The sequence below is a fragment of the Drosophila navojoa genome, chromosome 3 (genome assembly GCF_054131105.1).
Source record: "Drosophila navojoa isolate 15081-1374.11 chromosome 3, UAZ_NAV_1.0, whole genome shotgun sequence".
In the NCBI taxonomy this organism is placed as follows: domain Eukaryota; kingdom Metazoa; phylum Arthropoda; class Insecta; order Diptera; family Drosophilidae; genus Drosophila; species Drosophila navojoa.
The window spans coordinates 9,549,313-9,563,648 of record NC_142891.1 but is presented as its reverse complement, the minus strand read 5'-3'; the positions used below and the strand labels follow the sequence as shown (position 1 = coordinate 9,563,648).

The 14,336-nt window shown below is 37.3% G+C and overlaps 3 protein-coding genes across 4 annotated transcripts in view; all 3 read left to right on the top strand.

The window, feature by feature from the left end:
• The window catches only part of Ance-3 (angiotensin-converting enzyme Ance-3), a 60,133-nt gene extending 56,976 nt beyond the window's left edge, over window positions 1–3,157 (top strand). For both annotated transcript variants that reach the window (XM_089257784.1, XM_089257782.1), the window contains 2 exons: window positions 2,406–2,546; window positions 2,723–3,157. In XM_089257784.1, coding sequence (XP_089113910.1) covers window positions 2,406–2,546; window positions 2,723–3,026 — 445 coding nt within the window. In that variant the 3' untranslated portion in view covers window positions 3,027–3,157. The remainder of the gene's footprint in view (window positions 1–2,405; window positions 2,547–2,722) is intronic.
• Window positions 3,158–5,258: 2,101 nt separating this feature from the next.
• NimA (Nimrod A) lies at window positions 5,259–13,180 on the top strand. The gene is made up of 5 exons (XM_089258280.1): window positions 5,259–5,727; window positions 11,172–11,346; window positions 11,406–11,523; window positions 11,646–12,418; window positions 12,685–13,180. Exons 1-5 carry the CDS (start codon window positions 5,377–5,379, stop codon window positions 13,149–13,151), a joined length of 1,884 nt encoding a protein of 627 aa, XP_089114406.1. The 5' UTR covers window positions 5,259–5,376; the 3' UTR covers window positions 13,152–13,180.
• Window positions 7,897–14,336, top strand: part of bgm (acyl-CoA synthetase bubblegum family member 1) — a 91,180-nt gene continuing 84,740 nt past the window's right edge. The window contains exon 1 of the mRNA XM_089258279.1: window positions 7,897–7,911. The gene's annotated coding sequence lies outside the window, so the exon portion shown is untranslated. The remainder of the gene's footprint in view (window positions 7,912–14,336) is intronic.

Genomic DNA, 14,336 nt, shown 5'->3' with positions numbered 1-14,336 from the left:
CGTTTTTTTTCCTCTGATTTTTATTTTGAAAATCTTTTATTTCAAAAAATCTGCTATTGCTGCATTTGAAGAATAAGAATTATAATTTTGAGCTGAAATCAAATAGAAAAGTTCTTTAGAAACTCAAGTCAACTTGAAAACATGATAGAATAAACCTTTAAGTTCCAAATAAAATTTATATAGTTTACGTTTTTTCTTAGATCTCTAGACTACAGATTGGAAAGCTGTTTTAATGCTGTAAAATTATGCTAAGTAATTGTCCTCAGGTGCAAATTATGCTTATGAATTATGCAAACATTTGAAAGAACTTCTGTGTCCAAATGTATAATCAAATTTTATTTTAGATCATACATATTTAATTTGAAATTAAAATGCCGTTGAAAAAGTTTTGCATATGTTAAATAACAGATGTAAGTGTGTAAGAACTCATCAAATTAGGCTGACGAGAATCTTATGGCAATTTATTTTTGTTGAGCTTGTAACTCGTTAGGCATATCATTTACATACCTAATATTTATATAAACATTTCTCTTTAAAGTGGTTTGAAAATAAATGGAAGAGAATGAATTCAATTAAATATAATGCTTAGATTAATTATAATTACAAAAAAAAAAAAAATTAGAATCAATCGAACTACTGAATTTACTATTAAATTTCGATATGATATACACATACATTTGAACAATCATTTCAACGTTAATCATCATCACTGGTGTATGAACTCACATAAACTGCTTCTGCAATTCTTACATTATAAAACTCGTAACTCAATTGACTAATATTATTGGCCTCTTTCTACTGCTCAGAGTTCAAGGTAAACTGAACTCCGGCAAAGGTTATGCTAATAATAATATCGCTTTAAGTCTTATAATGACATATAAATCAGAGATTTGCAAATAACAATAAGAATATTATTGTTGTTTTTTGTCTCACCAACATAATTAGCCAGCGACCGGCTAAGATCGGTGAGTCCCCCGCGCAAACAATACACCAAATCGATCTTATCGCGCCGTGCAAAAATCGTCTGCAGCGCTTAGAACTTGCTTCAACATCATTAGCATAGAGTCCAAAAACTCATCGAACTCATCAAAATTCACAGCTGATTCGCGCAAAAACAAAGAAAAGAAAGAGATAAAAATAAATCATTAGGTGAACTTGTTCTGGAATCAGTCAATAAAATCCATAATTATTGAAAAAAAGAAAAAAAAATATATTTCATTATGACTCGGCACTTTTTTGCAGCTTTTGTGCTACAAACAAAAACAAACCTTGAGACAAGCTAAAGACTAAAATGGCACCAGCCTCTCAGATGGCCCGGAGCATTAATACAATATATTATGCAAGAGTTTCTAATATAATATAAAAACGATTGGGAATCTCCACGGATATAATAAAAAAAAAAATCCCTAACTATTTAAATATATGTACATATATTAATTGTGGCCTTTTTCAAGCAGTTTGTTATCTGGCACGTCCATTTATGGTTTATAGCTGACCTATATATCTATAGAATAAGGCTCTAGTGAAACCTAAGAATCATATTCTGGTAATTGATGTACTAAAGATTATTTATGTTTATTTGTTAATTTTTATATTTTATTATTTTTAAAGTATAATAAACTGTAAGAGAAAGCTTAGAGTATTTTGTTTTAAGTTCCGGACCTGCAAGAATCAGTTTCATTTTGTCTGAAGGAGCTTACATTAAGCCTTAGAGGCTTAACAGCTAGCTGTTGACTTAACATGAACTGCAGCTGTTGCTTAACAGCCTCTCAGTATGTTATTAGTGGAGAGCGCTGTAAGCTAACATCGGATAACGCTGTTAATTAACTTATCAGTGAACGTTACACTTGCTCTGCTCATCCCTGCTGGCCTTTTATAGTTGGCCTGGTATGCCAGCTGAATTTCAAGCCGAATTTTAAGTCGAATCGTCCCGCGAGGGTATGCAATTAAATTTGTATTTAGCTGATTTTAAGCTACTTGAAAAAAACAATATATTTATTTTTTTTTTTATTTTTAAGAGCTTAGAAACATATTTTTTGTATAATTGTAAAGAATTTGAAAAGTTTTATTTAGCAATTGTTTGTTTGTGATTGGAAGAGAGCTGATCTGGCTTATACCGGATAATAACTATAGTTAATACGTATGCGATTTCGAAATGCAATTTGTTCTGGCTTAGTTGCATTTGTGGTGCGACCTTGAGCCACATTCTCTGCACCACAACAAGTTGGCTTTGCTAGCAGTTCAGCTCAACTCTCACCCAATGCAGAACAATTGACAATTTTTTTAACGTTCCACTCGCATGCGATCAATAAGCGTGACTCTGTCCGTTCTAAAAGTCATGTTACTCTAAGTTACATATATATGTATATATACTGATGTATCATATCTTCTTTTGTATCTTGCAGATACTTTTTCTCCACGGTGCTGCAGTTTCAACTGTATCGCAGCATGTGCCGTGCCGCCGGCCAGTATGTGCCCAACGATCCGCGAAAGCCGCTCCACAAATGCGACATCTATCGGCAGCCAGCCGCAGGCAATCTATTAAAGTAAGTAATTAATGAGGATTCATTTGAAGTAATATTTACTACAATTGTAGTTTATTTGTATTATTTTGAATAATCTTCTTAACCTTAAATGATATATTCTGTAATATATAATATATATAATTAACTCTATATACACAACTTTATCTTTCCCTCCTTTTTCCTCTAACATCAATTAGACAACTGATGGCCAAAGGGGCTTCCCAGCCCTGGCAAGAGGTTCTACAGGAAACCCTAGGCGAGGGTCGTCTGGATGGCAGTGCTCTACGGGAATACTTTGCACCGCTCGAGGAATGGCTACGCCAGGAGGCCTTGCGCACCAACGAGTATGTGGGCTGGAATTACGATGGGGATTACTGCAAGCGCAGCATCGAGACAGCCGGACTCCAGATCTTTGGTGGCTATTACAATGCTGCAGCGGGTCCGCTGGTCAGTCTAGTGTTACTTGGCCTATGCAGCTGGCTGAGCTCTTCTCTAATATAAGAGAGCATATCTGTAAAATATATAAATCTGAATATACATATATATATGTTGATTTCCGCTTTAAGTCAAGTCGAGTCGAGTTGAACTTGAAACAAAGCCAAAAACAATAAAAATGTTAATAAATGCGAAACAAGCATACAAATATTTATACAGTGTAATAGAGGGGGTGGTGTGGGGGGCGTGGCAGCTATGATGCGGGTCATTGGAACGCCAGCGTCGCACGCACATTGCAGCTCTTGTTGTTGCTTCATAATTGAATCAAATAATAAACATAAAAAAATTACTCTTTTCTCGCTCTCAGCTCAACTGGTTTTTGTTTTGTTTTTGTAAATTTGATTTAATAAATTGCAAGCCACAATAAGCAACAACAACTGCAACAGCAACTGCAACTTCAGTGTAAACAAGATAATCAACGCCGGGTCGCTTTCGGGGCGTGGCCTGACCACAGATGGGGGCCAGCAGGGGCCTGCATGCAGCTCAGTGTCAGCTTTGTTCTCAAAGTTTGTCTAAGAAATCAGACACTTGAGCTGAGTGAGCGTTGTTTTCGCTGTCTATCAGCGCAGGGGCGTAGCAATGGGTGGGGCGGGGGGCGGCAAGGGAGGCGTGCTTCAGTTTGTTTATGAAACCCATTACAATCAATAAGCCAAACCGAGCGAAGTTGACGTGGCAATTGCCATAAAGAATTTTGGATGAAGATGATGAAAATATTGTTGCAATCTTCTAAATTAAAATTTGTATTGCTTGAGGATGTTTAGAATTTAATATTGATGCAATATCAAGAGATTAAAAACGATCAATAGGTAACTTTTCAACAAAAGTTCTATTTATTATTCCTTAACTCAAATTCTGTTAAGCAGAATCTCACTATCAATAAAAGTTACTCTTATCAAATCGCAAAAGGTGTCGAATAAAATGAACTGATTAAAGCACACAATTTGAGACAGCCAAGCAATAAATTCAAGTTGTTTTCCTCGATTCAGATATAAATCCGATTTCTTCATTTAAATGTAAGTTCTACGTTAATTTATGCATTCTCCCACGTTCCGTCAACTGTCGCCGATTGTCAACAGAAAAGCGCAAGTAACAAAAACAAAAAGCGCGTTTACCTCGCTTAAACGGCAACGGCAGCAGCAGCAGCAGCAACAACAAACATGTTAAGGACATTATCAACATTTCAATTAGGTGCAATCATCGTGAGAGGGAGAGACTGAAGCAGACAGAGAGAGAGTGAGAGAGAGAGAGAGAGAACTCAACAGTTGATCGAGTGTAGAGTTGCACTGTAGACTAGCACAAGTGTGTGTCTGTGTCTGTCTCTGTGTATAGGTATGTGTGTTTCGCATTTCACTTTCATTGTAGAGTTCGAACTGTATGCAGTGCGTACTTCCGCCCTGTCGCCCGTACGCCCCCGCTGTGCCCCGCTGCGGCACAGCGGCCTTCATTAGCTCGACAAAAAGTGTCGTCGGCTTCGCCAATTTGCAATGACAACAATTTGATATACACAAACACAGAGGCATACACATATGTAAACATATGTATGTATATGTTTTCCCCATTTGTTTACTGTTTCACTGATTTTGGAGAAGGAACACGCGACCAGACACAGACGTGCTATTGAATCGCAGCCAACGGGAAAAATAACAGTCACTACGAGAGTCGCGTTCCAAGCGCACACGCAACGCATTTCGAGCGGAAAGATTCTGACTTAAGAACATTTGAAATCTAGTGAAAGTTAAAGAAAGTTCGAGCAGCATAATAAGCCAAAGAATTTGTTAACTAACTTAACAAAAGACATTGAAAATAGAACGATAATTGTAAATATTCAAAGCTGATTTAAGAAAGGATCATAAGACTAAATATATAAATATTACAATAAACATAAATTACAATAATGAGTGTGAATGTTGGAAGTGAAAGTAACAAAAAAAAAAAAATAAATAAAAATTGTATGAAATAAAAATAAAAAAAAAAAAAAATAATAAACAAACATAATGGTATAATAAACTAAATAAAAACCAAAATATAAAAAATAAAATTTACTTTATTAGAATAGTATAAATAATTAATTTGGCTATCGAAAATAAAATGTTCTATTAACAAGCTAAAAATACGAATTTAAAAATAAACAAGAATTTCACAATCGTCGAATATATAATAAAAGAAATTAATAGAGAATAAAAAATATAATTAAACTAACAATTATTGAGAAATAAATAAACAATAATTTTCTATAAAAATAATATTTTATAAAAATATTACAATTAAATTTGGACTTTGTTAATTAAGCCTAGCAAATATATAAGTAAATTAAAAACGAAAAGATTTCAAAATTTACAAATCAATATCAGATAACATGAAGCTGCCGCAAGTGTGTTGCAACTTGCGGCTGTCGGTGCTGTCGGTGCTGTCGGTGCTGCCAGTGCTGCCAATGCTGCTGTTGCTGTTGCTGCAAGTTGTCGCCAGCGACAGTCAAAACAATAGCCTACGTGTGAACACTTACCTCAAGGATGTGAATGCAACGGCCATGGCGTTGCCCTCAATACAGAGCACGGGCAACATTTGCACGCGCGAGGAGCCGTACGAGGAGCTGCTGCAGGTGCCCGAGGTGCAGCCGGTGCGGGTGCGCACCTCCACCTGGTGCCTGGAGATACCGCCGCGCTGCCCCTCCTACAAGACGGAAATGCGCGAAGTGATGAAGGTGCAGGTGAGTCCAGGTGTCTAACAAATGCCCGAATCTCGACTAGCCAACTGCCCAACTGGCCAAGTGGCGATTGCCGGCTCTGCCTTTAGCGGGCAGGTAGCGTTTACGATTTTCCGATTACGTCATCTTGTCTTTGGCCACATGCCCCATAAACCTGATTCCGTTAGCCACATATGTTAACCAGGAAGCCGCGCAACTAGCCATAAATTCCATAAATTGCCATTAGCTTTGGCCGCACTAAATGGGTTCTGTCAAAAAAAAAAAAAAAAAAATAAAAGAGAGAAAAAATTATATATACAAGCGTTGCGCAAGCGCTAAAAGTGTTTTTCTGCAGTACAGCAGAACGGAAGTCGCAGCTGTGCAGCAGCATAATCTTTGTCGTACCTGAACCGGTTGCGACCCAAGTGCCAAGCACAGGTAATGTCCTTGGCTGTCAACTCTACTATATGAACTTTTGGGCAGGTGCGTCGTATACGTGATAATTGACATTTATTATAACTGCACATTGAATACCCTAAAAAATACATATAAAAGAATTATTGCCTATTGCTCAGATGGTCTATATATAATTTATATATTCTGATAATATTTACAGAATTTTCTTCATTAATAATTAATATAAATACTTATTAAAATATATATATTTAATCTCAATAATGTGGATATATTATGTATTACTAAAATCAGCTATCTCTCAGCAAAGATCTTAGCCCATGTTGCACAAAGAGTATTCCACTGAACATATACTTTCCTAAATATATTTATATTTATATATAAAATATTTTCGCTGTGATTAAAAACTAAAAAACAAATGCGAAAAAAACGTGAAAAATCAAGAAAAACAAGTAGCTACCGAATATGAGCAGAATCCGGTTGCCAGCTTTAGAGAGTAGGAAAAGGGGGATCTGGAGTTTGGGTCGTTCACCTAATCAGGCTGGGCTGGTTATATTTGTTTAGTTTTTAACCAAAATAATTATGTCATGGTGTCAGTGATGGAAAGTGTAAATGAACAACAAAATATCCAGTGCTGAGAGTCCAGGCTGCACAGATATTAAATGCTCCACTGTTTCAGCTGCCACTGCTGCAGTTGATGCCAAAGCTGTTGACACACTTTCAATTGCATCACAACGAGTGTTAGTCGTTCGAACTGACCATAAGATGCAGCCAGTTTTGGTTTAGTTTACAATTTCAACTCTAATTATATGTGTGCGTGTGTGAGTGTGTGTGCGAGTGTACGTGTCTGGCTGCAAATTAATTTCATAATTTAACTATTTCAGATTTCAACATGCGAAATTAAGCTAAATCAAAGGCATGTTAATTAATTGTACATTTTATATAGCATATTCAGGTTATACAATTATGAATTATACTGAAGTATAATTTATGCATACGAGTTTATTTGTAAAATTCTAAGATTTACATCCAAATGGAATCTTAGTTCAACTAGCCGAGAATTACATTTCCTTTGTTAATAAAAGAAATACGTCTTTATCTTAGCTGGAAGAAGAAAAGACTCAATGCGTATTATAACTTATAAAAATTGAATCCATGTATACATATTTATAATATAATTATGACTACAATCATGATGACGTAACTCTACAATTTAGATACATTCTTTAATGTAATGATGATAATACAAGAAAGGTCTAGTGATAATTATTAATAAAGTATCCAAAATACAATTCAAATTTAAATAATTATTCTAAATTTAACAAGAGGTATTCTTACATAATTAGCTAAAAAAAATAATATATCCAATTTCAGCTAGTTTCAGATTACACACTTGTGTAATCTGAGTTAATATACAAAAACAGAGATGAGACTTGTTCGATCTATTTAGTTTATTTTTATAAGGAAAACTGTATCGTAATGGGCTTCCTTTCGGACTAACGGCAATTGCAGATAGTCCAAAATAGACGAGTAATATAGACTTGGAAAAAGATACTTACCTATGTAGGTATGTGCATATGTATAAGTACATCTAGTTGCTAATTGCCAATTGCGTTTAATTAATTAACATGAAACAAAACTCGCTTCTGGCTTGCCAAAAAGCCATTTAAGCCACATGACACGATGAGAAACGTGTTTCAAAGTGGGAAAAATGCGTAGAGATTTAAGATTTAAGTTTGGCCAAGTGCCGAAAGATTTTCACAAATACAAATGCGACTAGAGAAAAAAAATCAAGTTAATTATATAAATTTAAATGAAAAGTAGGCGCCACGATGATTGATGCGAATCTGACAGTTGACAGTTATTTCAAGGGGGCGGAGGCAGAGGCAGAGGCAGGGGCTGGGTCTGGGGTTACCAGAGACCAGAGACCAGAGCTTGGAAGCTGTACGAGTTGTGGCCGTAATATGAGCTCTCGCATATGTAAAAATTTATTGCTAAACATGTATTCAATTACCTAGGCAAGTGCTGCACGCATGAGCTGTACGCACAGAGCGGGCAACAATTCGAGGAAAGGCTGTACTTAATTATGCCTACAATGGAACTGAAACTGAAAGAACACGTATTTATCTGCATTTATATTAAAATTTCCGCCTTATTAATTTATGCTGAGCACATAGACAGTCACTGTGACAGATACGGATACAGATACAGATGCATATAGTCACAGATTGATCAACTGAGGGCGAGAGAACAATGCTGAAGTTTGCTCCGGAATTTTGAGTGAATGAATGAATAACTGCGAATGCTTCGGGACACTCAGCAAATGATTGTGAGAAACGCTGCGGATTATTCAATTAAATTGACAACTCTAGGGATGTGCGTGTGGTTGTATGTATGTGTGTGTATGTGGGCGTGGTCTTGTGTGCATCTCTCAGATTGATCATAATCAGCACTTACGCCCTTTTTGTAATGCTCAACATTACAAAGCTCAACGAGTTGACATTGAGTGTGTGTGCGTGAAGAAGAAGAAGACGTACGGTAGCATTCTATAATGATGAGTTTATTGAAGATCAGAGTCCAAATATGATGATTGAGTGAATAAAGTGTGATTCTGAGGAGCTGCAACTACTTATGAATCATGTGAATTAGGAATGCTGTTGGACATTTCATTGTATTAAAATAGTTAAAATAATTTATATCCAAGGGAACTTAAATAATAAATAAATTTATTCATTTATCCTCAATAACTTATTCAAGCTACATATTACAAATTTAGTCCTCCGCTTTGTAATGTTTCTAAACAGTATAGAGAGTTAAACAATAATGATTCGGTCGAGAAATATATGAATTCCCCATAAATTTGAAAGCGAACTTTCATTCGGTTATCAGGGTCTCTTTTTCTTAAATTTCAACAAACTCCATTTGTTAAAACATATTGCATATTGTAGGGCGGAATATTTTTAGAGAGATATGTGTGGAGTACTTTTAGACAGTTTAAATATGCTTGAAATCTCCATAACTCGGTATGGGGTTCGGCTTTAGTATTAATTTACCTTGCCTGGGTTGTTATAGTTTTATTTTTAATGTACCGCTTCTACACTTATTAAAATATAAAAAAAAGCTTAAATATGTAATCTTTCTTTTAGATTTAAAACTGGAATTGATATTTCATTTACAGAAGAATAAGAAAACAAAAGTATATTAATAATATTTACTTATTTTCATAAATTTCCATATATATATTTTAAATGTATACAGGAATTTTGTATACACATGTTTTACTTACTTTAAAAAACTTTTCATAGAATATGTATTTCTATTATAGTAGTGTTATAGCATATATTAACTTTCCTTAAACATATATAAAAAGAAAAAAATATATATACATCAAATATATACATATATATTTTTGATTTGATAATAATTAAAACACAATTAAAACAATATATTTTGTATATTAGTATAATATTGGATATTACTCCTTATCTTTTAAATATTTACACATCATACGATCGGCTGTTCTTTAATTTATAAACGAGTATGACCAACAATATGACAATAACTAGAATGACGAGCACAATAATTATTTCCCATAATCTGTGTGGTTTGGGTGGCTTAGGTCGCTCAGTGGTTGTGGTCGTTGTTGTTGTTGTTGTCGTTGAAAAATCTGGATTTGTCTCTGTTGAGAAGCCTATTGGCTCTGTTGGATAGCCCATATTTTCGGTTGAGCCATATCCTTCTGAAGTCGATGTCATGAGAGCAATCTCAACGTGGAATGTCTCAACTTCAGCACTGGCAAAATGTAGCATCAACAGCAACAGCAGCCAGCTGCAGCAGAGTAAGGTCGAGCGCTTGAAACGTTGCATTTTCTATATCGAATTTATTTCTTTTTGCATATAATATTTACGAAATAAATGAATTACTGTAAGTGCTGCGCGTTTGCAGACGGTTTGCAAACTGAGCTCCGAGCTCAAAACTTTGCCAACGCAATGTCATATTAATTTGTAAAGCCAACAGGAAGCGGTCTTTGATAATATTCGTATGTTTTTATATATATTTATGTATATATGCAAAATATTCTTGAAGCCGTAATATTTCTTGAGCTTATCATTTACAAAATAATATGAGTCATTATTATGACACCAAATTTGTTTAAAGCCCAACGTCTTAGAATAAATTATGAAGTACTATGGCTGTTGTTGAAATATTTATATTTTAATTATATATATATTTTATATGATATACATAATTCACAAAATCAAGTGAAGTTAAGGTTAAAAAAAAAGGGAAAATAATAAAATAGTGATATTTGTCAAAAAAACATACGTATATTTTTCTTAAGTTGCAAACCTTGTTGACCACCCATGGACATATGTACATGCTTTATATATTTATGTATATTAATATATACAATCGACTCTTGTTATTTCGAAACTCGAGGGACTCTTAAAATATTACGAACTATCGAATGCTTGGAGTATTTAACGGTTTGAAATTTTTGAGGGAAAATAAATAAAACTTCGAGCTATCAAGGGATTTTATTTAACTGCTGATATTTTACATATTCATAATTAAACACAACTCATTCGCTTCGAAGCATTTTGCTGCTTCAGACTCTTCAATAATTTTCTAACGAGAAAAATTGCTTGATATGCTGAGTTTCGTTTTGTAGGCCAAAGGTTTGTAAGTTATCCAATGAAGCTCTTGCTATTTTAACAACATCGTTTTCATCTTCATCGTTGCTCTTTTCATTCGTATTTGGCACAGATAAATTTCTCCAGAGTTTAGGGGTCCCACCTTTAATTAATTTATATTTTTTCCATTTTTTAACCAGTAAATATACATGTATAGTTCAGATAAGAATACAAAAATGTTTAAATACCTTAAGAAAATCTACTATTGCTTGTTACTCACGACTACTTTCTCTTTCCCTCTCAATCTCTTTCTCACCTCTGTCTCCCTCTATCTCTCCCTCTCTCTCCCTCTCTCTCTCTCTTTCTAATAATAATTTTTCTCTCTCTCATTGCATTCCGCTTGCTCTGCTCCTCTTTCAGAGATTAAATAAAACGCGCACAGTTCGCTTTTGCTGCCAAGGCTATGAGGGCAATCTCTCGGATAGTCAAGCCAGCTGCCGTCCCATTTGTCGCGGTGGCTGTGGGCGTGGCAATTGCATAATGCCCGACATATGCAGCTGCGAGGAGGGCTACACCGGCAAGCACTGCACACAGCGTGAGTAAAGAGCTGAAGAAGTATTCGAAATGCCATCCATTCGCGTTGTCTCTCCACAGGCTGTGATCATGATCGCTGGGGACTCGAGTGCAAGAATCCGTGCCAATGCCAAAACGATGCTGTTTGCGATAATAAAACAGGAGGATGCCATTGCATAGCCGGTTGGGCTGGACAATTGTGAGTTCATATCGTGCAAAGCATTTACAGGGAAATTGTGTTCAGTGCACGAGAATTTCTAATAAAACACAGGCTTCTCTTTAAGCTTAGTCTAATGTACGATGCATTTCACCTTGTTCCAGCTGCGAGCAACCGTGTCCTGTGGGCACCCATGGCGTCATGTGCCGCAAGGTTTGCGAGTGCCCAGAGAAGCGCTGTCATCCGCAGACGGGCGAATGTCTGGGCCCAGAAACTGTAGAGGCTGTCAATGTCAATCATGTTGTGCTGGAGACTATCAACTCGACCATGGCGAATCTAACGCATAATATAAATAATATTGCCAAGAGCATTGGCAGCATGTCCGAGAGCAGTCACGTCCAGGTGACGCCCAGCGCTCTGCCGGAGGTCATATTGATCAAGCAGCCCGTGCAGGAGTCGGCGCACACGCCCAAGATCATCCTGCACGAGTCGAGCAATGCTCTGCTCGAGAATCTGCATACAGCCGCTGCCGCTGGAGTGCCCACACCCGAGGTCATCCATGTGATCACAAGTGCAGGTGGCGTTGCCGCCACTCAGGATCGGGCACCTCAGTTGAATTTGGCTGGCTTTGCTGCCGGCGACAGTAATCCGAGTCGCAGTGCTCACGACCACGACTCCAGCCTACTGAGCACACTGATCGTAATGCTGCTCATGCTGATGATCGTCATCGTATTGGGCTTCCTCTACGTCTATCGGCGTCAGCATCTGCAGAAGGAGGCCGTCGTCTACAATGCCAACGGCACGTTCAGCAGCGCCCAGCCACATGGGCATGGCAATCCGGAAGTTGTGATCAGTGACACGGGGAAGATCTTTCACGGACCGCTGCCCAAGCCGCCGGCCATCTTGCCCACCACAAATCAAACCCAACCGAACGAGGGTATGTAAGTGTCGCCCCGCCTGTCTCGAGGGCGGTTCGTTAGGTAGCTTGAGTCAGGAGATGTTTGCTCATAATATTTATGCAGTGCTGCTCGTTTGAAAGTCTATAAATAGCCGCGCATTTGAAGAGTTTTCTCAATTTTTTTTAGTTTGATAAGTTAATTTAAAGATGTAGTCGAATGAAATGTATTGCATTCATCTCTCAAGCTATTTATCGCATTAGCCACACTGCAAAGCAAAACACTCTAATCGAACGTTCCTTTTCAGCATCTTTGCCTGATATATATGACACGCCCAGCAATAACTCCTCGATTATAACTCAGCCCTATGCCTATGCGCGCAAGGAGTCTCTCTATTCAGTTGTTTCGCCCAAGTCCCGCAAAGGCAGCCTCGACTCGCATCTGTACGATGAGATTAGATACCATCAACAGCAGCAGCAGCAACACCAGCAGATGCAGCACCACCATCCACTGCATCAACATCATTCACATCCATCACACCAGCCACAGTCACATGCCTCGCAGCCGTCCCGTTATCAGCATTCAACCACTGCAACTGCCTTTTTGGCACCGCCGCCGCCAATGCGCCCTAGCAATGGACAGCTGCACCACCAGCACACATCCAGCACCACCAACGGCGGCTCACATGTCTCCCACTTGATCATTCCGCCACAAAATGCCAACTTCCTGCAAGTGCCCACCCAGATAGGTGCCCATAAAATTGCCCATTTGTGAATCCGACAGGCAAAATTTTATTTTCACATGAGAAAAAAAGAAAGTAAGAAAATAATTATAAAATTATATATGTAAACAATTTGTATGTCTTTTATATGAGTAACTTACATAAAAAATAAATAAAAACAATAATGAGTACAAAATATTTTTTTTATATTTTTGTGATTGTCGAGTATATATTGCCGCAGATATTGCCAACAGTTCTACAGCGGCTTTTTTTATGGTACATAGAGTTCCTCTAACAGAAGAATAAACGTGTGACTCCGTTTAGTTTTAAGAACAAGCTCTCTGTCGCAAATACTACTGTGAATTATTTCGTATGAATCAGTTTGTATGATTTTGAACAAATTTTACTATATGTATTATTCATATTATTAGTCTTCAGGGAGTACTATTAGTAACAGAGAATACCACGTTATTCTATTCCTATTTATATTACAATTTCCAAATGAATATTTTTATACTCTCTGTGTGGGCGTGGGACTGTAACTACCTCGATATTTATTTATATACAGCATGAAGCCGCCGAAAATCAGAAAAGAACCTAACAGAAAAAAACCTGCCACGAGAGACCAAAGAGGGAGACCCGCCCGTTTTGGCTTAGCTGTTGGTATTAGTGTAGGTGTCGGTGTTGTGGTAGTGATGGTGCCATCGGTAGTGCTAGTGCCATTGGTCGTGGTTGTGCTATTTGTGGCAGTAGTGCTATTCGTAGTGGTAGTGCCGTTGGTAGCAATGGTGCTCTCGGTGGTGGAGGTGCTTTTTGTGTGTAGTGCTATTGTTATGGTAGTATTGTTGGTAGTATTAGGATAATCATCAAGCTCCTCATTGGATATACATTCACTGTGAAAACATATATCGTTTGCGCCACAGCCGTTTGGACAAATACTCGGAATGCAGTCGGCACTGTCTATGAATTCTTCGTAGTAGCCTATCATACAAAGGCAAAAACCACCAACACATTCGGCATTTAAGCCACATTTAGTTGGACACTTCACCGTCTCGTTCCCCGTTGACTTCGTACAATTGAAATTGTCCGAGTCATCGTCACAAATGCATTGACTGTTGTAACACTTTTGATTTGGTCCACATTCCGGATTGCATGCACTGTTGGGGTTTGTTTCGATCGCACGCTCTGCTATGAGATAGGTAAAGCCCAGAGCCAGAACCAGCAAACACTTCATTTTA